Source organism: Schistocerca serialis, chromosome 9, assembly GCF_023864345.2.
Source record: "Schistocerca serialis cubense isolate TAMUIC-IGC-003099 chromosome 9, iqSchSeri2.2, whole genome shotgun sequence".
Classification (NCBI taxonomy): domain Eukaryota; kingdom Metazoa; phylum Arthropoda; class Insecta; order Orthoptera; family Acrididae; genus Schistocerca; species Schistocerca serialis.
In genome coordinates this window covers 160,616,431-160,641,219 of record NC_064646.1, presented here as the reverse complement: position 1 = coordinate 160,641,219, position 24,789 = coordinate 160,616,431, and the positions used below count along the sequence as shown (strand labels likewise).

Here is a 24,789-nt window from a genome sequence, read left to right as displayed (position 1 = left end):
TTAGGTTCTCCGTGGCTTCCCTAAATCGTTTTAGGGAAATGCCGGGATAGTTCCTTGGAAAGCGCACCGCCGATTTCCTTCTCCATCATTCCCCAATCCGAGCTTGAGCTCCGTCTCTAACGACTTCGTTGTCGACAGGACGTTAAACCCTGATCTCTCCTTCCGCCGCCTCCTCCTGAGTTCGGAGCAGCGCACTTAGTTTCAGCAGAAGCGCGAACATCCAAGCAACGCATGCGCCGTAACAATTAGGTACGCAACGCCTGCTCCGGCGGAGCCTTAAAATAAGAAAGTTCAGTATCTTTCCGCCGAACACACGTGAAGAGAGCCGTGACAGTGATTTAACTGGCAACCGGCAGTTCGCTCGAAATGTCATTGAATAGAATCACTGTTATCTCCTGCTACACGATTTCACCGTTCCGTACAGTCAAAATTTTCGCTCAAAGTGTGTTGGAAACCAGGTATGTGAAATATACCGGGCAGGGACCTTCGTAGCACCACGAACTACTGGTTCGTCGCTTGTCCTACAAAACTGTGTTGTCGACTGTCCTGCCACATATGTCACAGTTGTAATGAACGTTGACACAATTATGTGTGATAGGTACAGGGATCGAAATGAAACAGAGCAACGTCTCCTTGTCTCACCATCGTAGATTGTATTTTTCTATTCTTTTTTTTTTTTGGCAAATAATTACTAGCTTCGAACTATTACGCAGATCTCGGGTTCCACTGAAAAAATTACGTTAGCATGGTGACGCATGTAAACTCCATGTGGAGAGGAAGAGAATATTTTGTGGTCATCATCCGATATCTACGAAAAGCGAGCCACCACTGCACGAAATCAACTGCCGTACTGCTTATAAGGTTTCTGTAACGTTAGCCTTCTCACACCACTTTCTGGAATAGCGGTGAATATAGGTTCGCTTTGACGCGTCGAAAACTTAAGCAGAAGACTGACTCTGTTTCGCCATTCGTGACATATCTGGTTTAGTCCCCAACATTGGTTGCTCATTTATAGTTGCCAGTGCCCTCCGGATCATGCAAAAGCCATTACGAGCGCAGTATGCCGGTCATGCACAGTAGCCCAGACTGTAAATGGCTACCTTGCAAAGCGGAGAATCGCTACACCACATCTGAGCCCGACGTTGAGGCCCTGTTTTTCAGAAAAGTACTTCTTTTCTAAAGACGAGGGCTTCAGCATAGGCTGCCGCAACGGGGAGACACAGCTTTCCAAGTGACTGCGGCGCAGGACGCCCACCGGCCATTTGCTCTTTTCTGGCCACGTCGCTCTCGCCAACCAGGTACGCTGTTGTCGATGCATGCGTTACACAGCGCTCTGTGGAGGTAAGTCATTACTTTAGAGGAAGAGCTTTCTCCTAAACAGTCACCAGAGCTGTGTTTCGATTAATTAAATTTGCACAACGATTTAAGAACAATGGCGGTACTAACAGCGAAACCTCCAAAAGTCTGACACTCAGATCGATGCCAAACGCTGTATGCCGATAGAGTGTCAACCAAAACACCGGTTTAGTTCGTGCTTTGTGCTGTCGTCCAATAGAACATGCTGAAACGGTAATTAAAAGTAACATCAGAACTAAGCATACGGGAAAAGCATATCTGTGAATGATTGTGTTGTAGGTTTCGTGTGGGTGAGTTGGTAGTACAAGAAGTCATCGTACCAGAGGTTCTGTGTTCAAATCCCAAAGTCGACTTTTTTTTTTTTTACGCGTGAAACTGTTATATGGGAGAACATTTTCCGGACATGTAAAAGGACTTCTCGGAGATTGTAGCAATGACCTTTTTCCAGTCTGCTTTCGGTTCGTTAAATGATAATTATTCGGAATCCTCAGCTGCCGGCAGGTGTTGTTGATATACCTCAATGGGGATAGCTGAAAATGTGTGCCACGACCGGGACTCGGACCAGGGATCTCCTGTTTACATCGCAGACGCTCTATACTTTTTTTTGTCATTTTGTTCGTTCTTGATCGTCGCATTTGGACGTTGCGGACGTCACACGATATCCCTTCACGTTCTTTGTTGATCCTTTCACTCAATTTTTTATTACAGAAGCCAACCAACTTTCTGACTGAATACGCTGAGCTACCGTGCCGGCGTCCATCTGAGCCACCGAGGACAGATGAATAGCGCGACTACAGGGACTTATCCCTTGCACGCTTCCCGTGAGACCCACATTCCCAACTGTCCACAATCTACACTCCTGGAAATGGAAAAAAGAACACATTGACACCGGTGTGTCAGACCCACCATACTTGCTCCGGACACTGCGACAGGGCTGTACAAGCAATGATCACACGCACGGCACAGCAGACACACCAGGAACCGCGGTGTTGGCCGTCGAATGGCGCTAGCTGCGCAGCATTTGTGCACCGCCGCCGTCAGTGTCAGCCAGTCTGCCGTGGCATACGGAGCTCCATCGCAGTCTTTAACACTGGTAGCATGCCGCGACAGCGTGGACGTGAACCGTATGTGCAGTTGACGGACTTTGAGCGAGGGCGTATAGTGGGCATGCGGGAGGCCGGGTGGACGTACCGCCGAATTGCTCAACACGTGGGGCGTGAGGTCTCCACAGTACATCGATGTTGTCGCCAGTGGTCGGCGGAAGGTGCACGTGCCCGTCGACCTGGGACCGGACCGCAGCAACGCACGGATGCACGCCAAGACCGTAGGATCCTACGCAGTGCCGTAGGGGACCGCACCGCCACTTCCCAGCAAATTAGGGACACTGTTGCTCCTGAGGTATCGGCGAGGACCATTCGCAACCGTCTCCATGAAGCTGGGCTACGGTCCAGCACACCATTAGGCCGTCTTCCGCTCACGCCCCAACATCGTGCAGCCCGCCTCCAGTGGTGTCGCGACAGGCGTGAATGGAGGGACGAATGGAGACGTGTCGTCTTCAGCGATGAGAGTCGCTTCTGCCTTGGTGCCAATGATGGTCGTATGCGTGTTTGGCGCCGTGGAGGTGAGCGCCACAATCAGGACTGCATACGACCGAGGCACTCAGGGCCAACACCCGGCATCATGGTGTGGGGAGCGATCTCCTACACTGGCCGTACACCACTGGTGATCGTCGAGGGGACACTGAATAGTGCACGGTACATCCAAACCGTCATCGAACCCATCGTTCTACCATTCCTAGACCGGCAAGGGAACTTGCTGTTCCAACAGGACAATGCACGTCCGCATGTATCCCGTGCCACCCAACGTGCTCTAGAAGGTGTAAGTCAACTACCCTGGCCAGCAAGATCTCCGGATCTGTCCCCCATTGAGCATGTTTGGGACTGGATGAAGCGTCGTCTCACGCGGTCTGCACGTCCAGCACGAACTCTGGTCCAACTGAGGCGCCAGGTGGAAATGGCATGGCAAGCCGTTCCACAGGACTACATCCAGCATCTCTACGATCGTCTCCATGGGAGAATAGCAGCCTGCATTGCTGCGAAAGGTGGATATACACTGTACTAGTGCCGATATTGTGCATGCTCTGTTGCCTGTGTCTATGTGCCTGTGGTTCTGTCAGTGTGATCATGTGATGTATCTGACCCCAGGAATGTGTCAATAAAGTTTCCCTTTCCTGGGACAATGAATTCACGGTGTTCTTATTTCAATTTCCAGGAGTGTACATTCGTAATGTTCCTAATAGATATTTTCCCATCCACTCATTACTCGCATCAACTAAGGTGACGATTCCCGTAAGAGTTCGGGCAATCTGTGCGCATTCGTACAGATGAAGGTCAATGGCCGGGTAGCCTTTAACTATATAAGAAGATAGTAACTGTTCCCGAAAGAACAGATACCATTGATGACCGTGCAGCTTCTCTAGAATAAATGATAATTAATCGAAACACTCAGCTGCCGACAGGTCTTGTTGATATACCTCAATCTATCTACTAGGAACATTACGAATGTAGATTGTGGGCAGTTGGGAATGTGGGTCACACGGAAAGCGTGCAAGGTATAAGTCCATGCAGTCGCGCTATTGACCTGTGTCCTCGGTGGCTCTCGGTGGCTCTGCCGTGTAAGCAGGAGACGCCGGGTTCGAGTCCCGGTCGACTCACACATTTTCAGCAGTCCCCACTGAGGTATATCAACAACACCTGTCGGTAGCTGAGTGTTTCGGTTAGTTATCATTTATTATAGAGAAACTGCACGGTCATCAATGGTATCTGTTCTTTCGGGAACAGTTACTATCTTCATATTTCGCTTCGTTAGTTGAAAGTAGCAAATCTGTAGAGTACATTTGTATAGATAGGTGTGGTTTTCTGTCGGACATGTGCAACAGAACAGGCGCGACTCGTAATGACGGAACTAGTGCTCTTGTAATTTCATAGACTAAACATAAACAGACGTAACAGTAGAATAAAGTAACTGCTTCACACGTGCGGAAGTATTAATAGACTCATATAACACTATCACGCATAATACAGTAAAAAACTTGTCACCAATCGTATTTGAACTCAGGACGATCTAAGGCCCTTCCAAAATGGTTCAAATGGCTCCGAGCACTATGGGACTTAACGTCTGTGGTCATCAGTCCCCTAGAGCTTAGAACTACTTAAACCTAACTAACCTAAGGACATCACACACATCCATGCCCGAGGCAGGATTCGAACCTGCGACCGTAGCAGTCGCGCGGTTCCGGACTGTGCGCCTAGAACCGCTAGACCACCGCGGCCGGCTAAGGCTATTCCAGCTTCCCCACGGAAGCTATAGGTGTTAACTGCTCACAGTTATGGTTTTCTTGTGCTCCGTAGTTGTGGTGTTACTTTTAATTCCCGTTTACACCCGTTCTGCTGGACAACAGCACACAGTATGAACTAAATCGGTGATTTGGTTGATACTCTATCGACGTACAACGTTTGGTACCTATCTGAGTGTCTGACATCTGGAGGTTTGGGCGTAAGCACAAACTTTCTGAAGAACGTGTCAAGTACTGTCGATAAGTAGCAAGTTTTTCACAGAAGTGTTGTTTCAAGCCAAACGTAGTATATCGCCAAACAACTTATAGCTTTGCTAGACCCAATGAAAAACAGTTTCACGTCTGAATTTCAATTGATTCATAACAACGACGAACTACTTTCAGATAAAATTAAAATTTCTTATTTAAAATATCTAAGTTAAACACGAATTACGCGGATTCAAAAGGGTTAGGGGCAATAAGTATGTCAATGAGACCAGAGAACTAATGGGGCTAAAAAAGGTAGTACAGAAATTTCGGTTTCGGATACTCAAAACAGTGTACAGCAGAATTCGTGACACCTACAACATAAAGTGGATGTCTACACACACAAAGTGAAAGGTTAGGAAGCCTGAATCTGGTAGTTCTACTGCGTTGCTTGCACCAAACAAACATTTTATATTTTTCTTATAATTTCAGTTTTTAGCACAGTTCAAATGTCACAACAATTAAGAGCTTACCCCAGTGACATTCAAAATACTATTGGCAATAATATTTTGTAACCACCACCAATTGAAAAGTATTTCAGGAAAATTTTAAAATGCCGGAACATTTAATTCGAGCAATCCTTTCACTTCTCTAATCAGTAAGGAATTAAATGCTTAACATGGTAATTCCAAATGGAACTGACAACAGATATATTATTTAAAAGGTTTTGAAACAGAATTACAAGGAGCTGAAAATGAATTCTTTAGCCAAAGTAAATGGTTCAAATGGCTCTAAGCACTATGGGACTTATAATCTGAGGTCATCAGTCCCCTAGACGTAGAACTACCTGAACCTAACGAACCTATAGACATCACACACATCCATGCCCGAGGCAGGATTCGAACCTGCGACCGTAGCACCAGCGTGGTTCCGGACTGAAGCGCCTAGAACCGCTCGGCCACAGCGGTCGGCGCCGAAGTACAGCACAGCACAGACCAGGCATTACACACTAGCTCACTTCAACTCAGACTCTAGGATACACATTAAAATCACATAACAGAAATAAGTTACAGATTTCAGACGAGTCTTTGACGAAGGCAGAGACCCACGAGTGCTTTAAAGTTAACGGACAATAATTGGAGAGATGAATGTTTTGTAACAGTTTCAACACATAAACATTCAGATACACATATAAATTTAAAGAATCAAAATTTTCACTTAGGCGGGTAATGATGCAACTGGAACTGAGCAAAATATGAGCTCTTTTACAGCTGTCTTAAGAATGACGAGGGCGTGTTTCGATTACCGGGGAAGGTGGTCCATATTAGAAACACAGACCAAAATAACGGTCACTAGCGGAAGCTATTTAAAGCCACAGGTGAGAACCCAAACCAAATTCCAGTGACGAGGGTTTAGTAAAGGCACAGGGGTTTTTGAGAACCGCATACAACAATCACACGCAAGAAATATTCCAACGATTTATTTCAATGTGACACCTGGGAGAAATATGAAATTATGGCAGCAGAAATGCGAACTGTGCTGACTAAGGAGACCCAACTTGCAAGAAGATAGAGGGAAGCAGCGGTTCTTCAAACGGCGTAGGTACGCTCTTTACGATGAACGATCGCCAACCACAACACGACGGTCGAGCTCCGTGTTCATCGAGCGACCCCTGTTATCATGAGGAACAGCCAGCGAGACAACATAGAGCAGACGGTCGCATGTGCAAGTGTGCGCCTTAAAGAGCTGCAAGGCTGCTCCCCTGTAGGAAACGAAGAAAACCCTCACTAACTAATATGAACCAGAGAAGTTCAACGAGTGGCTAGTATCGATATAAGCATACACACGGATCACAAAGAGTATACATCAGATCTGAAACTCAGTACGTGAGCAAAACTTTAATTCTTAACAGAAAAGGCGATACCGAAAATACCCTGAAGGATAAATGAATTATTAGGAGGAAAGCTCTTGGCCCAGAGGAAACGGGGGACAGATACAGACTGGAATACCGTCAAACAATACATAAATTATCAAACCTGGTAGCAGACATCACAAAACAAGTATTAAAATTTGATGGGCATATTCAAAGACTCCCAAAAATGAGTCTTACACACAATGTTGTGACATATGTAGGAAAATTAAAGAATATGCCATGTATCTAATAAGCTAAAGAGGACCTCAAGTTAGCAGAGATAGAAATTTGGGAACGAGTAGACAATAATGTGTTCAGTCAAAACGTAAACAGTTGGGTAGTAAAACGAGGTTCTTAGAGACGAAAAACTGCTCACACAGAGAGAATGAGTACCGTATGTAAGATAAGGAAAATGAATGTGAAGGCACTACGAGACCCAGCTTGGACCATAAGCAAATAATAACAGTAATAGCAATGATAATAGCAACAATACATATTCTAAGTTATGAATCGAAGTCTGAACGCCCGTCTTTATCAGGCAAGATAATGTTAATCACAAAAAACCTCAACTGGCAGATACAGCAATCACGAAATAAATCCCTGGGAAACAAAATGGATTCAGAGAAATTAGATACATCTGTATAAGAATAACACAATATGCAGCTTTTATAACATTAAAACGGGATTATAATCATCATCATCATCATCAGTTATACGACATCAATGGGAGGACAAAGGCCTCCTGTAGAATCTTCAGTGTACTGCACCTTAAGTGATACGCACTGTCCTGTCACTTTAATATGACCACCTGTCAACACCGTGAATAACCACCTTCTGCAACTCGGACAGCTGCAAGACATGTAGGAAGAGAATGAATTGGAATGTACCTACATTAATGTTGACCCACGCCGACTTCAGCGCCTTGGTCGGTTGCGCTAGGTTCCTCGGTTGAGGATCCATGGCACGAACAACAGGCTCAAGATGGTCCACCAGATTCTCGATGGGGTTTACATTCGGGGGGTTTGGTGTTCAGGGGAGTGCGCTAAACTCATTCTGGTGCTCTTGAAACCACACGCGTACACTGCAAGCCGGGCAACATATTGCATTGTCCTACGGTATATGCCACTGTGCCGGCGGAAAACAAAATGCGTGTGCGGGTGGACATGGTCCATAATGATAGATACATATTTGTTTCCATCCAATGTGTCTTTCAGAATGACAAGGTCACCCACGGAATGCCATGAAAACATTCCCCAAACCATAACGCTTCCATCTCCGGCCTGCACCCTTTCGACACTTGTTGCAGGGTGTTTCCTCTCAGACGTTTCACGCCGAAGGAGCATAAAACGTGATACATCTGAAAATGCCTACTGTCACCACTCAATGGATGTCCAGTTGCTGTATTGGCGTGCAAATTTCAGCCTTAGTGGCCGATGAAGAGCAGTCAGCATGGTAGCATGAAACAGGCGCCTGCTATGAAGGCCTATGCGTAGCAACATTCGTTAAACGGTCATTAAGGTGGCACTGTTGCTCGCTCCTTGTTTCATCTGGGCGATTAGTTGCTCAACAGTTGCACGTCTATCCTCCCGTACCGATCTCTGCAAACCCTGCCATCTAAGGCCCGTGGTTCACCACAACTGCGACGGCGCCGGTTCTGGATAGCGCCATTCTGTCGTGCAAGGGATACTTGAACCATGTGCATGCCGCCATGATCCGTTTCAGAAATGCCTCCACAGCTCGTCCGAAATCCATGGCCTCTTGGACGTAAGATAAATTGCTCTGTTTCCGATTTATAGCAGTGACTGCACTGTTTCCCGCGTCTCCCCGACACCCTTTATATACTGTACCTTCCACTGTCTCCTGCCGTTCGTGGGTTGTTATTGTACGATGATGTCAAACGTACGCGCTTGTCACATTAATGTGACTGGACTCTGTACATTTATACTGTAAGTGCATGATTTCTAACATCATCTGCCATCTCAGCCTTTTCATGTCTCTAGAAAATGAACAAAAAATTCCCTCAGTCTATCTATTACCGACTCCCCTGGCAACATATTCGCTTCAGTACCATTTGGATTTTCCTTACAAACGTAATTACGTCATCCAGGTACGTCTATTGCACGAGCCGTTTTTTTGTTTGTTTATTTTCCTTTCATAATAAATATCAAAATGCATCCTTTCATTACTTCCTCAGTAATCCTTAGTTTGTGAATCGTTTTATTATTGAAAATCAACGTATCATTGCCCTAAACCGGGCTGGTAACATACACAATTTTTTTTTTCTTTTCGTGAACTTACATTTGAATGTTCGTTATGAATAGTCAGTTTAGGTTAGCAAAAGTACTCTAAGCCATTTTTATCTTCTGTTTACTTCTTTCGTCACCTATCCAATCGTTGTCTTCGCTATTCTAAACAGAAAACTCCTTACTTGGTTCTATGACGTCATTATTGCTATCTGTCGCTATCTTTTTAATGTGCTGATCATTCGTTACGCCAAAAGGGATTGATTACGTATTACATTATACGGAAATATGTGTCCGTAGGGTGACGCGTTTTGATACTCGTTCATTCGTTTCCCTCTTTTAGAAAGGCGTACAGACGGATATTTTCTGCCAAGTGCACTGTCATATTTTCTCTCTGATGAAATTTCGTAGAGCGGTGCTCGTTTTTCAAAACAGTAAATTACCATTTAATCTTCGTTCGTGTCAACTTGAATTGTCAGTAATGATAGTGATTGTTTGAACTTAACATCCGTGTATGTTTAGCTGACACCAACGAAGGCTGCAGCGTAAAAACCATAAACATTTGTTCTACATCTACATCTACATCTACATCCATACTCCGCAAGCCAGCTGACGGTGTGTGGCGGAGGGTACCTTGAGTACCTCTATCGGTTGTCTCTTTTATTCCTGTCTCGTATTGTTCGTGGAAAGAAAGATTGTCGGTATCCCACTGTGTGGGCTCTAATCTCTCTGATTTTATCCTAATGGTCTCTTCGAGAGATATACGTAGGAGGGAGCAATATACTGCTTGACTCTTCGGTGAAGGTATGCTCTCGAAACTTCAACAAAAGCCCGTACCGAGCTACTGAGCGTCTCTCCTGCAGAGTCTTCCACTGGAGTTTATTTATCATCTCCGTAACGCTTTCGCGATTACTAAATTATCCTGTAACGATGCGCGCTGCTCTCCATTGGATCTTCTCTATCTCTTCCATCAACCCTATCTAGTACGGATCCCACACTGCTGAGCAGTATTCAAGCAGTGGGCAACAAGCGTAAAGTAACCTACTTCCTTTGTTTTCGGATTGCATTTCCTTAGGATTCTTCCAATGAATCTCAGTCTGGCATCTGCTTTACCGACGATCAACTTTATATGATCATTCCATTTTAAATCACTCCTAGTGCGTACTCCCAGATAATTTATGGAATTAACTGCTTCTAGTTGCTGACCTGCTATATTGTAGCTAAATGATAAGGGATGTTTCTTTCTATGTATTCGCAGCACATTACACGTGTCTACATTGAGATTCAATTGCCATTCCCTGCACCATGCATCAATTCGCTGCAGATCTTCCTGCATTTCAGTACAATTTTCCATTGTTACAACCTCTCGATGTACCACAGCATCATCCGCAAAAAGCCTCAGTGAACTTCCGATATCATCCACAAGGTCATTTATGTATATTGTTGGCAGATTTCAGTCTACTGCTGGATATAGGGCTCCTCCATATATTCCCATTGTCTTCGATTTCGCGCCACCTAGGACCACCGTGTTCCAGCCACCTACAGCACGTCATCAAGCCATCTCTTCCGGAGTCTCCCAGTGCCTGACTTGCGGTGCCATGGTTTCCAGAGGATATTTCTAGCGGTCCACCTGCTATAACCTTTTTGAGCTACGTGTCCGACCCACTGCTACGTCAGTCTTCTAATTCCCTGTAGCACATCTGTTACTTCTGTTCTCCTTCTAATGTCCTTTGACAGAATCCTATCCATGAGGCTGATTCCTAGCACCTGGCGCTCTGTGGCTTGTTGTGTGCGGTTTGGTTTACGAGCTCTTCCATTTATCGGAGTCACAGTTTCCAGATCGTTGGTTATAACTGATAATACGGACATAGAAGAAAATTTAACCTTGAAGTTATTTGATAATCCTTGTTTATCAAGATGAATCTTCCATAATGCTGTCCGGTCCCTGTTTTGCTAGAAATTTCTAAATTTTGATTGTTTCTCCACAGTTTAATCTTGTGTACAAGGCAGATGTATTCATCAACAGCTTTTATAGACTAGTTTCCTACTATAAGTGGTTGCTTTTCTGGGCACAGAATTTTTGTTTTACTGGTGTTCAAATCCAAGCCAGTTTCTGCAGAGGTAAGATGTAGCTCTAGGATAATATTGTGTAGTCTTTTCAAATATTCATTTACGGTCAGAATATCATCGGCAAAGCGAAAAAGGTTCAGATATGAACCACTGATTTAGATATGAGCCACTGATTTTTGTTCCTCTGTTAATCCTGTCTGTTGAACTGAATACGTCTTCCAATGCAATGATGAACAGTTTAGAAGTCTCGATAACATGTTTCTTTATTCAGCAAATATTCTGAGTATATAATTTGCCGAATACACAAGATTTTGATCAAGATTTGGTTTTTGGTGACTTTCGGTACATGTTAGACGTATTGCTCGATAAACGAGAAGGTCAGCTGAAATAGTAATTTGTAATATTCTAATCGTGTGACATTCTGTTTTGTTCCGAATTAGTTACACACCTCTCCTATTTAAGGGAACCCAGTCGTGAGTGTATTTCCTGTGGTTGACAGTTCCATCGCTAGTGCATGTCTTAAAAGCTGTTTATTCAAATCAAAGCAAATTAGAAAGGTCGTAAGCTGTCACATCTTCTTCAAAGTATATTACTTACACGATAGTAGCATCATTATTACAGCAGAAATTCACAGAAAAGTAAGTGACCTAAAAAATTGACATTTAAAAAGAAATCATGTCGAAATATTTGTCACACGTGTCAATTGACTGCAGTAATTATAGTATAATTCAATGCAAGTGATTTAACAAATATCTGTACCAAGTTTCGCTAACGGAGATGCAGTAGCTTCAGAAGAAATAGTACATCAAGCTAAAAATTTCTTACTTTTAGGAAAATACATTTAACTTTTTGAGACGATATGTTCACCCTACATAAAAAGTTATAACTCGCCAAATCCATAGCTGTCATCGTTGTGGGTTTCTGCATACTCCAGCTTATGTCTGCAGGCCCTCTTGAAATTCTGACATCTTTTTTCATCCATAGGGCGCTGACCCTCACCAGGTCAATTGACAGAAGTGTTTTCTTTACTTTCTCTACGTGTTCGATGGCCACATCACTGAAAAGTTTCAGCTTGCTGGCCGACCCGCCATTTAAAATAAGCGCTGCATCCATGACACCAGTTTTTAGGGCTTTGAAGCCCACAAATATTATTTTGGGAAAGTATTTCACGCAAATTTAGTGAAACTTTCATTGAAATTTTGAATTTACGCATAGATGCATTTAGCAAGTAACATTTAGCTACGTCCCAAGAGATAGGTTTTATAACACTGTGCTATTGACATTGATAGAAGGTGATTGTGTCCATGTATTGTGCATCGCCAGTTGTACCAACTGTCTGATACTTGCACTATACCTCAGACTCCTTTGGACAACGAGAATGTCAGTTTGTAATTTTTAGCAGTTCTGTGAAAGAAGATTTTACAAAGAGTTTTTCTCATTTCTTCTAAAATGTTACTGTTTCTGCATATTATACTTCGTATATTTACGATCTATAGAGATAAAACATGAGTATAAACACAATAAGAATACTTCTAGAAATCAAGCGTCTCCTTCAAACCATTACGATGAATAAAACATAAACAGAACGCTTATTTGGTGTTACCTACTATTGTTTAGCACTAGGGTGACAACTTTAAGAGCAGTCGTCAAACAATAAATAGAGTAAAGATAGAGATAGCACGCTGCACCCGGGAGAAAAACAGCTGAAGTGACAGAAGGGAGAGTACCGTAGTTTAGAAAATGCTCTCTCTTTCCTATCAGTATAAGTCAAACATGCAATAATCATACACATTCTCGACCAGGGGGAACTGGAGTATAACTTAACACAATTAAAAAAAAAATACGTATTATGACAGATTTTCACTTATTGGTTCCCTTAAGACAATGCTATGTGGTATACATGTAACTAATTACAACGTAATTAAACCTTAGCTGTTACTGAATGACTAAACACTTACACTCTAGATATTATATAACAAAACAACTGAAGTAAATAACGTTTAATTTTCAGAATTTACAAGAATTTTTTGATAGTGCAACGGATGGTGCGATACTGTTCAGCCTGGGCTCCAACATCAAAAGCTCTCAGATGCCTGACGAGAAGCGGGCGGCTTTTCTGACAGCCTTTTCCCAGCTCAAGCAGAGAGTTCTGTGGAAGTGGGAAACCGAGGACCTCCCGGGGAAGCCAGAGAACTTAAAGGTGTCCAAGTGGTTGCCGCAGTCAGATATACTGGGTAAGTGTGAAAAGCTGCTATCACGTTATTTATTTAACCTGTGAGTGCATAGCAAGATGTGACTCTCGTACTAATTCGCTAAAAATATTCCATTTTGTATGACATTTGAACCATGAATAGAAAATAACGAGACCTGCCTACTGTTAATGAAATATGATGTAGTAAGTAAACTATCATACCGGAATAGAACATACAAAGTGTAATAAAATGATATGGCCAGACTTTCAGGAGACATTCCTCACATGTAGCGGAAGAAAATACATTCAGTGGACATGGATCCGGAAACTCTTTATTTCCAAGCTAGAGAACAGTGGCACTTCCTTTACCAGCAGGAAGAACTAAAAGATCCTTATCTTCCCTCAATGACCGAATGGCCTTCCTTTCACTGGAAGAAATGTTACTCTGCGGTGGCGGTGCACGACGAAGATGATGAGAAACTTCCTGTCTAATTTCCTGTGACACATCTTCAGGAAAGCGAACAACAGCCTGCTAAATAGCGCTAATAAAATCAATAGTAGGCAGGTTCCCTGGTGTAGGAAGAAAGTTCATACCTTTCTCCAAAACCGTCAAAGTAGCATCATCCAGTTACTTGTCATTTAAATTAATAACAGTCCGAAGACTAGTAATGGCATCGGATGTCGATGGTTGTTGGCAAAGTCGAAGAAATTTCGAAGATTGTTTCTTAATAGTGTTCTTCTGCGTAGAATCCGAATAGGCCCACGAATCTTCATCAACCCACTTCCAGGATGCGGGAGAAAGACGAGAAGAAAGTTCTAACTGCAAGAAATACAATTCTTTGCATATCAGATCCAACTGTTGACATGTGAAACGAATTCTCTCCCGTACTAACGGTACACGAGCACGTTTCTTGATCCTTTTTGCCATTCTAGTATCAATAAAGTGAGAAAATTTAGCAAATTTTGGAACAATACCTTCGTCACGGTACCTCAATAAAAAATACAAGTGAACTCAGCAACTTCACTTTCTTCTTGCGAAATTTATCAAACTTCTTAACAAGAATGATCATATCCTCCCCGTAGAGGTTTCTGCTGTAATCCCGTAGATTTTCCCGGTGTTTTACATGATTATGTTCTTCACAGGTATGCTGCCGGATATAATCGTCTTCAATACACTATATTTCGGCGATCCATTAGGCCGCCATCTTCAGGTGCGATCGCTGAGACACATTGACGCCGGAATCGAATGAACAACAGAAACGGCGGCTCCTGGGATTGTGTACTCAACGAATCCGTCGAAATACGATTATCCGATGATATTATTAACAGGGATAGAGGTTTTCCTTCAAGCAAGATACGGAACCCTATTTTATCTGATTAAAACCCCAACGGTCTGGTTTTCGACCCTCCATATTTTAATCTGCTATTTTTCACTTTCGCCAGTTTCCATCGCCGGCGGCGCTGCAATTGTTTGCTTCGCAGGGGGCAGCTCTTCCGCTTCTAACGCAGGCGCACTGGCCTGGACCAGGGGTATAAAGGAGCCGCCGCCTCTGATGTTCATTCAGTTCTGACGTGATCGTGTCTCAGCGATCGCACCTGAAGATGGCGGCTAGATCGATCGCCGTAATACCGTGTATTGAAGATGATTATATCCGGAAGCATACCTTTGAAGGACATAATCATAGTTTCTGGTTTAATGGAAAGCCTATCTTCGTTCCTGCGAAAACATAATTTGCAAAACTCGGATGTAGCACCTCGCATGCTTCTATGTGCGACAGCGACAAATTGTTCAGGTGAGAGAAGCTTTTCTTGTTTATAATGGGTAAAAACTTTTCTTAAATCTATCATAAGCTAAGAAAAGCAAAACAGCTTAGCTCTTTTGTGCATAGAGTGAGAACTAATGTGCAAAATTTCGTACGACAATATAACTGATGATTCTGCGAATAGAAAATCGTGCGAAAAGGTATTGCAAAACTTCCATAACTTATTTAATTTCGTCGTCATCGTCAGCCGAAATGTTACCAGATAATTGAATATATTGTTTATAAACTGTAAGTAAGCCAATAAAAATCTTTTAGTTACGCTTACCGAGCGCACATTATTGTGTAAGTAGTTTTAATGTATACCGTACTCCGCCTGACTAGCAGTAAATGATTGAGCTTTTATTAGCTCAGAAATATACCCAAAAAATTATTTCTTGTGTAATCTGAACTAAGTTGATCGCTTGTAAACAAAATAATCTAAGAAGTGACACACCGATGCCCCAGTTCACAAACATACTATTTACGGGGCAAAGGTGTTGTAATTAGGACAATACTGCCAAACCATAAAGTTATAATTTCATTGACAAAAAAATTGTTAATTGATGTGATCGTGAAGTAGGGTATCGAATTATAGAGGCCGCTAGGGGTCGCCAATTTTGAATAGCCTACAGGTGAGAAATATGTAAATCCACCACTGGTTATGGTACTAGGAAGACATTTTACAAGTGTTCGCTCTTATGTAATAACAAGGTTTTCTTCCACAAAGATTACTTTCACCATAACTAATTCATGATGGAGTGTCAGTGTGTACACTCCTGGAAATGGAAAAAAGAACACATTGACACCGGTGTGTCAGACCCACCATACTTGCTCCGGACACTGCGAGAGGGCTGTACAAGCAATGATCACACGCACGGCACAGCGGACACACCAGGAACCGCGGTGTTGGCCGTCGAATGGCGCTAGCTGCTCAGCATTTGTGCACCGCCGCCGTCAGTGTCAGCCAGTTTGCCGTGGCATACGGAGCTCCATCGCAGTCTTTAACACTGGTAGCATGCCGCGACAGCGTGGACGTGAACCGTATGTGCAGTTGACGGACTTTGAGCGAGGGCGTATAGTGGGCATGCGGGAGGCCGGGTGGACCTACCGCCGAATTGCTCAACACGTGGGGCGTGAGGTCTCCACAGTACATCGATGTTGTCGCCAGTGGTCGGCGGAAGGTGCACGTGCCCGTCGACCTGGGACCGGACCGCAGCGACGCACGGATGCACACCAAGACCGTAGGATCCTACGCAGTGCCGTAGGGGACCGCACCGCCACTTCCCAGCAAATTAGGGACACTGTTGCTCCTGGGGTATCGGCGAGGACCATTCGCAACCGTCTCCATGAAGCTGGGCTACGGTCCCGCACACCGTTAGGCCGTCTTCCGCTCACGCCCCAACATCGTGCAGCCCGCCTCCAGTGGTGTCGCGACAGGCGTGAATGGAGGGACGAATGGAGACGTGTCGTCTTCAGCGATGAGAGTCGCTTCTGCCTTGGTGCCAATGATGGTCGTATGCGTGTTTGGCGCCGTGCAGGTGAGCGCCACAATCAGGACTGCATACGACCGAGGCACACAGGGCCAACACCCGGCATCATGGTGTGGGGAGCGATCTCCTACACTGGCCGTACACCACTGGTGATCGTCGAGGGGACACTGAATAGTGCACGGTACATCCAAACCGTCATCGAACCCATCGTTCTACCATTCCTAGACCGGCAAGGGAACTTGCTGTTCCAACAGGACAATGCACGTCTGCATGTATCCCGTGCCACCCAACGTGCTCTAGAAGGTGTAAGTCAACTACCCTGGCCAGCAAGATCTCCGGATCTGTCCCCCATTGAGCATGTTTGGGACTGGATGAAGCGTCGTCTCACGCGGTCTGCACGTCCAGCACGAACGCTGGTCCAGCTGAGGCGCCAGGTGAAAATGGCATGGCAAGCCGTTCCACAGGACTACATCCAGCATCTCTACAATCGTCTCCATGGGAGAATAGCAGCCTGCATTGCTGCGAAAGGTGGATATACACTGTACTAGTGCCGACATTGTGCATGCTCTGTTGCCTGTGTCTATGTGCCTGTGGTTCTGTCAGTGTGATCATGTGATGTATCTGACCCCAGGAATGTGTCAATAAAGTTTCCCCTTCCTGGGACAATGAATTCACGGTGTTCTTATTTCAATTTCCAGGAGTGTATTAAGTTATGTTAAATTTTTTATATGGGGCCACCATTGTTTTGCGACCTAACACACACCTGCTTTAAATTCCAGCTCACAAAAACATGAAGCTGTTCATCACGCACGGTGGACTCGGCAGCACGCTGGAGGCCGTGCACCACGGGGTGCCCCTGATTGGAGTCCCCGTGTTCGCCGATCAGGACAGCAACATGATCAGGGCGGAGCAGCACGGCTACGCCTTGAGGCTTCAGTTCAGCAACATCACTGCTGACACACTTCTGTGGGCGATCACGGAAGTACTTGATAATCCCAGGTAAGGAGGCGTCCGATGCTACTCATGTAAAACGGGAATGTTCGCGAAATTTGCAAGGCGGTGTGTAGCCAGCCCCGTTAACATTAGATACTGCTCCAAGACCACAGATTATCTCAGCCCATAGGTTCCCGTTGATTCTCTGGAGGTTCCTTCTGATTATCAGCGCACGTAGATTCTCGTCTGGCCAAATACGATTTTTGCGCGAATTCGCCCTTGTCCGCCGCGAGCGGACGTGCATTCGTCGGCGAATTGTACGGAAGTCGGGAATTGTGGCTAAAGGGTGCAGTGCTGAAAATGCCGTTACACGAAGTGTACATTTTGCGAGTGGTTGTCCAGTAGTGCTACCTGGATATTGACTTCACATGTCAATAACACGTGCGTCCAGTTGTGCATTATTTGGCGAGTGCTGACTGATACATCCTCTTAGAAATGTCTTAACATGCTTTCCTTAAAGGGAAGTGGTGGAGCCGAGCGTTGGCGACAGTCAACTGATTGGATACCTCCTCGTAGCCGGCAGAAATGCAGAGTAATTGATCCAGTGTTCAGGAATTAAATTTCTCAGTACCATTCAGTATGGCTGTACATACAGTAAAATGTGATAAGCAGAGAAAACCCACTTTGCTATAAGTAGATACAACAATTTGAGAAACAAATCAGGCGGAAAATATTTCATCTGTCTGGTACCTCTCAGTTTTCTCCCAATTTATGCGAATCTCGAATGCAGCAGAAAGTTTCATAACAGTGACGCAGTTCTGCTGTTACCATCTACATTTCCTCACGCGCGCAGTTTTCCGCTCACTTTGATACTCGTGCAGTGGTCGTAACATTGTCAGCAACGTTATTGCTCTGGTAAACAACGCTACAACCCAGTTATTAAGACGACAGAGGACTGTGGAAGGACGAAGCACATGTGCAAGGAGCGTATTAGAAGCAATCTGTAGAATGACGTAGTTGACTGATGCGGATACCAAACAAGATGCTTGGACGCTATTCTTCTCAAACTTTGACGCATCATTTCGCCCAAATTATGCAACTACACACTGGAGTTTCCTCTCGAAAAATCTAGTTTGTCGTCCGACGCAACATACTAACCATTGTCGGAATAGCTCCCACGCTGTTCAATAAGAAATGATAGCGTACGTGAAAAATCCAATGTCAGAATTACACAACAGTAACTTTGGAAATTCAATACGTATAAATCTGGAATATTTATCTTCTTATGGACTGTATTGGCGTTCCACTAGCTGTAGCTTTTAGAGGTTGCTGTTTCCAAATTGCTACTCAGCTATATCCAACACATGTTCGACTGGAGAGACCAATGTGCAAGCTTGTGTTCGAAGAATATTTTCCACATGACTGAATATTGTCTTGCAGAGTTACCTGAAAATCTAGTTCTCTACAAGCTCAATAATACACATCTTGTTCATTTTAGCGAGCTTGCTGCTTTCCGTGACTTCCAGAGAGAATTCCATTATGTGAGCTTACGGTATACTGGACGAGACTGAAAAGTAGAATTATGATTTCCAAGCGGACAAGTAGCCATGAAGCTCTTAACGGAATGAAATGGTCGGACTGAAAAATAACTTCCAAATTACTCCAAAGGAGTTCAATAAACTGAGTGAACCCAAAATCCATCGACAAAATTCCAAAAGTTGTTCATGACAGTTTTCGTTCCGGGCACCTGTGGTCTCCAGTGGCTTGTTACGAAGTGATCATTTAATAACGATTTATTCGGTTTGTTATCCCTATTAGCTTTGTTCCTGCAAAAAATATTTTCAGAATAATCAAAAAGCTTGTCACCCACTTGCCCTTAACAGTACAAACGACATGAAACTTCCAGGAAGATTAAAACTGTGTGCCCGACCGAGACTCGAACTCGGGACCTTTGCCTTTCACGGGCAAGTGCTCTACCATCTGAGCTACCGAAGCACGACCCACGTCCGGTCCTCACAGCATTACTTCTGCCAGTATCTGCCAGTCTCGGTCGGGCGCACAGTCCTAATCTGCCAGGAAGTTTCATATCAGCGCACACTCCTCTGCAGAGTGAAAATCTCATTCAGTACAAAAGATGTTTCTGCGTCTCTTAAAATACGGTCACACAGACATAGCTACACTGTACAGGCACGTGGATCGGAATATTTAACGAGCGTGTGCCGCGTACCTATATCTGACGTGGCTGTGCCTGTTTTCCTCTCGGTGGTTACGTTTTTCTCGCTGCAACCACCAGCTACAAATAAAGTCCTGTAACTGCTTTATACTATACTATACAACTCTATATACCGGATGATCAAAAAGTCAGTACAAATTTGAAAACTGAATGAACTACGGTATAGATAGATAGGTACAAATTGACACACATGCTTGGAATGAAGTGGGGTTTTATTAGAACAAAAAAAAAAAAAAAAATACAAACGCTGAAAAATGTCCGACAGATGGCACTTCATCTTATCAGAATAGCAATAATTAGCATAACAAAGTAAGACAAAGCAATTATGATGTTTTTTACAGGAAGTGCTCAATATGTCTACCATCATTCCTCAACAATAGCTGTAGTCGAGGAATAATGTTGTGAACAGCACTGTAAAGCATGTCCGGAGTTATGGTGAGGCACTGGCGTCGGATGTTGTCTTTCAGCATCCTTAGAGACTGAGGTCTGGGGACCTGGGAGGCCAAGAATGACGAAAGTGGCGGCTGAGCACACGATCATCACCAAACGACGCGCGCAAGAGATCTTTCACGCGTCTAGCAATACTTTTTTTGTTCTAACAAAATCCCATGTCATTCCAAACATGTGTCAATTTTTAGCTCTCAATCTACATTATTCCGTGGTTTATTAAGTTTTCAAATTTATACTGACTTTTTGATCACCCTGTATATATATTATACAGCTTTATATTATAATCTACAACTATAGGTTGGGGAGGCAAACACGTAATGAGGAGCACAAGTATCTAGAAATGCCCCGTGAATGTTCTACCAGGAAACATGTAAAGATATGCTACATTGTTCAAAATATGTGTTAATAATGCAACAATGACAAAGTGTAAAATACTTCAGCCTCACAGATCTATCTGTAATTCCTTACGTTAAGGACTTACTGTCAGATAATGAGCTGCATGTTCCATATATCATTTTAACTACTTTTTTTTATCGAAATGATGTGGCATGAGTCAGTTTACAGGATAACTACACATGATCAGTTTTAACGTTGATGAACATACTATCTTTCAACTCTTCTCCTGTAACTAAGCAAGAGATCTAAGATGTTAACAGTCGCTCTACATTTAAATAAAAACTCATCCATGGAATTGAAGGAATTCTCCAGGAGAAATGATTTTAGGTTAGATTTAAAAATTTGCTTTGTGACCTGTCAGACATTTTATGTCACTGGGCAAATAACGAAAAATTTTTGTTGCTGCGCATTGAACTCCTTCCTGAGCCATAGGCAGTTTTAACAATGAGTAACAAATCTAATTTTTCCTCTAGTGTTGTAGGTAAGGACATCACTGTTATTCTGAAACTGTGATAGATTGTTGTGACACAATCCATTAGCGAATATATATATTCGCTGATGGATTGCGTCACAACAATTTATCATAGTTTCAGAATAACAGTGATGTCCATACCTACAACACTAGAGGAAAAATTACATTTGTTATTATTAAAACTGCCTGTGCCTCAGAAAAGAATATATTCCCTAATGGATTGCGTGGAGAACAGAGGTTTTTCTCAGTACTTTAAAATGAACAAGAGTCTCGACCACGAGAGACGTTTATTTTCATGGTTGCCAGTTTCAGTCAGTTACTGACCATCTTCATGGCTCATACCATGTTGGTAGGCGATGGTGGTCAACGGAGCAGGCGTTACGAACTGCACGAACGTCAACTGATCAAGTGCCCGCAGTCAGCATTTGACATTCGTGGAGTTCTTAATGCCTGCTCCGTTCGCCGCCACCGCCCACCAACATGGTATGAGGTCTGAAGATGGCCAGCAACTGACTGAAATCGGTAACCACGAAAACAAACTTTCTTGCAGTCTATAGTACTTATATACTTTTATGGTTTGATCGTGGTTTCGCCACGTGTTGAAGACATTCACCACAGCGCTCTTCGAACAGCCGACAAATCGCTGAGTTTCCGAAATGCTCATGCCAATCGTCTGGGCTTATCACAATCTGCATTCTGTCAAACTCAGATCACGCATCTTCCCTATTCTACACATAGGCAGCACGGTGACTGATACTACATGCACAGTGCATGTGTCTGACTAGCAGTCATTCCTCGCCAGGTGACGCTGCTATCGCCTGGACGGATTTATATCTATAAGTAGGTTGGTGATCATAATGTTATGGCTGATCAGTACATATTTAATTGAAAAATATATAGAGCTGGAGGGGAGGGTGTCCAGCTATTTTCATCAGTTCTGACGTTTGTAAGAAACGTGTGGAGCTACAGTTTGTTCCAGCTACCATGCGAAATAGTACAGGACTCACAATTTACAGCATCAAAACCTACGGTATCTGCTGATTCCTAATGGTGTATTAGTTTCGGAACTTTCGTGGCTGCATCAAAAATTTACCTAAGTTCATAGCCTGGAATGTTCTCCCAGCAGTAAACAGCCTGAGCGGTCCCAAATCAAACAGCCGACGACTGATAACACCAGTGATCATACTCAATACTGCGACCACTCCTTCCTTTTTAATTCGGGACAGGCCATATTCTACCCCTCAGATGATGTATAACCTCTCCCCTTTAAGTGTGACGACAATATTCATTTGAGTTGATAAGGTCCGGGAAATTCTCTCCTAGTTTGTGTTATAGACGGTTCTCTGTGGTCCAAGCCCACTGGTTACGTGACTATTCCCTCGTCCCGCTGCTCGCTACATGTTAGCCCTGATTCAACAACCTGCATCTTATCTGCCGCGGGTAGAAACTACTGATAGCTGCCTACCACTGGTTGAGTTGAAGAAATGCATAAGCGTTAATATTGTACATGTCAGATGTAAATACACTGCTGCACATTAAAATTGCTATACCGCGGAGATGACGTGCCACAGACGCGAAATTTAACCGACAGGACGAAGATGCTGTGATATGCAAATGATTAGCTTTTCAGAGCATTGACACAAGGTTGGCGCCGGTGGCGACACCTACAACATGCTGACATGAAGAAAGTTTCCAACCAATTTCTCATACACAAACAGCAGTTGACCGGCGTTGCCTGGTGAAACGTTGCTGTGATGCCTCGTGTAAAGAGGAGAAATGCGTACCATCACGTTTCCGACTTTGATAAAGGTCGGATTGTATCCTACCGCGATTGCGGTTTATCCTATCGCGACATTGCTGCCCGCATTGGTCGACATCGAATGACTGTTAGCAGAATAAGGAATCTGTGGGTTCAGGAGGTTAATACTGAACGCTGTGCTGGATCCCAACGGCCTCGTATCACTAGCTGTCGAGATGACAGGCATCTTATCCTCATGGCTGTAATGGATTGTGCAACCACGTCTCGATCCCTGAGTCAACTGATGGGGACGTTTGCAAGACAACAACCATCTGCACGAACAGTTCGACGACGTTTGCAGCAGCATGGACTATCAGCTCGGAGACCATGGCTGCGGTTACCGTTGACGCTGCATCACAGACAGGAGCGCCTGCGATGGTGTACTCAACGACGAACCTGGGTGCACGACTGGCAAAATGTCATTTTTTCGGATGGCTCAAATGGCTCTGAGCACTATGGGACTTAACATCTGAGGTCATCAGTCCCCTAGAACTTAGAACTACTTAAACCTAACTAACCTAAGGACATCACACACACCCAAGCCCGAGGCAGGATTCGAACCTGCGATCGTAGCGGTCGCGCGGTTCCGGACTGAAGCGCCTAGAACCGCATGGCCACACCGGCCGGCATTTTTTCGGATGAATCCAGGTTCTGTTTACAGCATCATGATGGTCGCATCCGTGTTTGGCGACATCGCGGTGAACGGGCATTGGAAGCGTGTATTCGTCATCGCCATACTGGCGTATCACCCAGCATCATGGTATGAGGTGCCATTGGTTACACGTCTCGGTCACCTCTTATTCGCATTGACGGCACTTTGAACAGTCGACACTACATTTCAGATGTGTTACCACCCGTGGCTCAACCCTTCATTCGATCCCTGTGAAAGCCTACATTTCAGCAGGTTAATGCACGACCGCATGTTGCAGGTCCTGTACGGGCCTTTCTGGATACAGAAAATGTTCGACTGCTGCCCTGGCCAGCACATTCTCCAGATCTGTCACGAATTGAAAACGTGTGGTCAATGGAGGCCGAGCAACTGGCTCGTCACAATACGCCAGTCACTATTCTTGATGAACTGTGGTATGGTGTTGAAGCTGCATGGGCAGCTGTACCCGTATACGCCATCCAAGCTCTGTTTGACTCAATGCCGAGGCGTTTCAAGGCCGTTATTACGGCCAGAGGTGGTTGTTCTGGGTACTGATTTCTCAGGATCTACGCACCCAGATTGCGTGAAAATGTAATCACATGTCAGTTCTAGTATATTTGTCCAATGAATACCCATTTATCATCTGCATTTCTTCTTGGTGTAGCAATTTTAATGGCCAGTAGTGTGCATACGAAATAAACTACCTACCAACGGCGACACGGCAGGTACCGGCAGCAGGCGCAGCAGCTGTCGCGCGTGTTCCACGACCGGACCCGCGCGCCGCTGGAGGAGGCGGTCTTCTGGACGGAGTACGTGGTGCGCCACGCCGGCGCCCCCCACCTGCGCTCCGCGGCGCTCCACCTGCCCTGGTACCAGCTCTGGCTGCTCGACGTGGTCGCCGCCGTGGTGGCGGCCGCCGCAGCGGTGCTGGCGCTACTGGCTCTGGCTGTCAAGGCTGCCGCCGACAGGTTATCGAGCAAAAGGCTGGCAGCGGCTCCGCGCAGAGCCGCCATCGTGGATTCAAAGAAGCACATGTGACGACTTCTGTGGTGTGTTTCCTTTTTACAATAAAAGTGTCACAAAACATTCTGTTTGTACCTAGCAGTCCTATGACTTTTTTTCTCCTTTATTGTTATTACATTCCCCCTCGTCCCATGTGAGCCAAGTGGTGGGCAGGCAGTAGCAATACAGTCCACCCGCTCTTCTGCCACAAGACTTTAGTCTCTAACATAGACGCAAAACAAAAACACGAC

The 24,789-nt window shown here is 44.5% G+C and overlaps 1 protein-coding gene across 1 annotated transcript in view; it reads left to right on the top strand.

Moving 5' to 3' along the window:
* Nucleotides 1-24,574, top strand: part of LOC126419444 (UDP-glycosyltransferase UGT5-like) — a 31,639-nt gene extending 7,065 nt beyond the window's left edge. The window contains exons 2-4 of the mRNA XM_050086632.1: nucleotides 13,134-13,356; nucleotides 17,385-17,604; nucleotides 24,262-24,574. Of these exons, the coding sequence (XP_049942589.1) occupies nucleotides 13,134-13,356; nucleotides 17,385-17,604; nucleotides 24,262-24,574 (756 nt within the window). The remainder of the gene's footprint in view (nucleotides 1-13,133; nucleotides 13,357-17,384; nucleotides 17,605-24,261) is intronic.
* The last annotated feature ends 215 nt before the right edge of the window (nucleotides 24,575-24,789 follow it).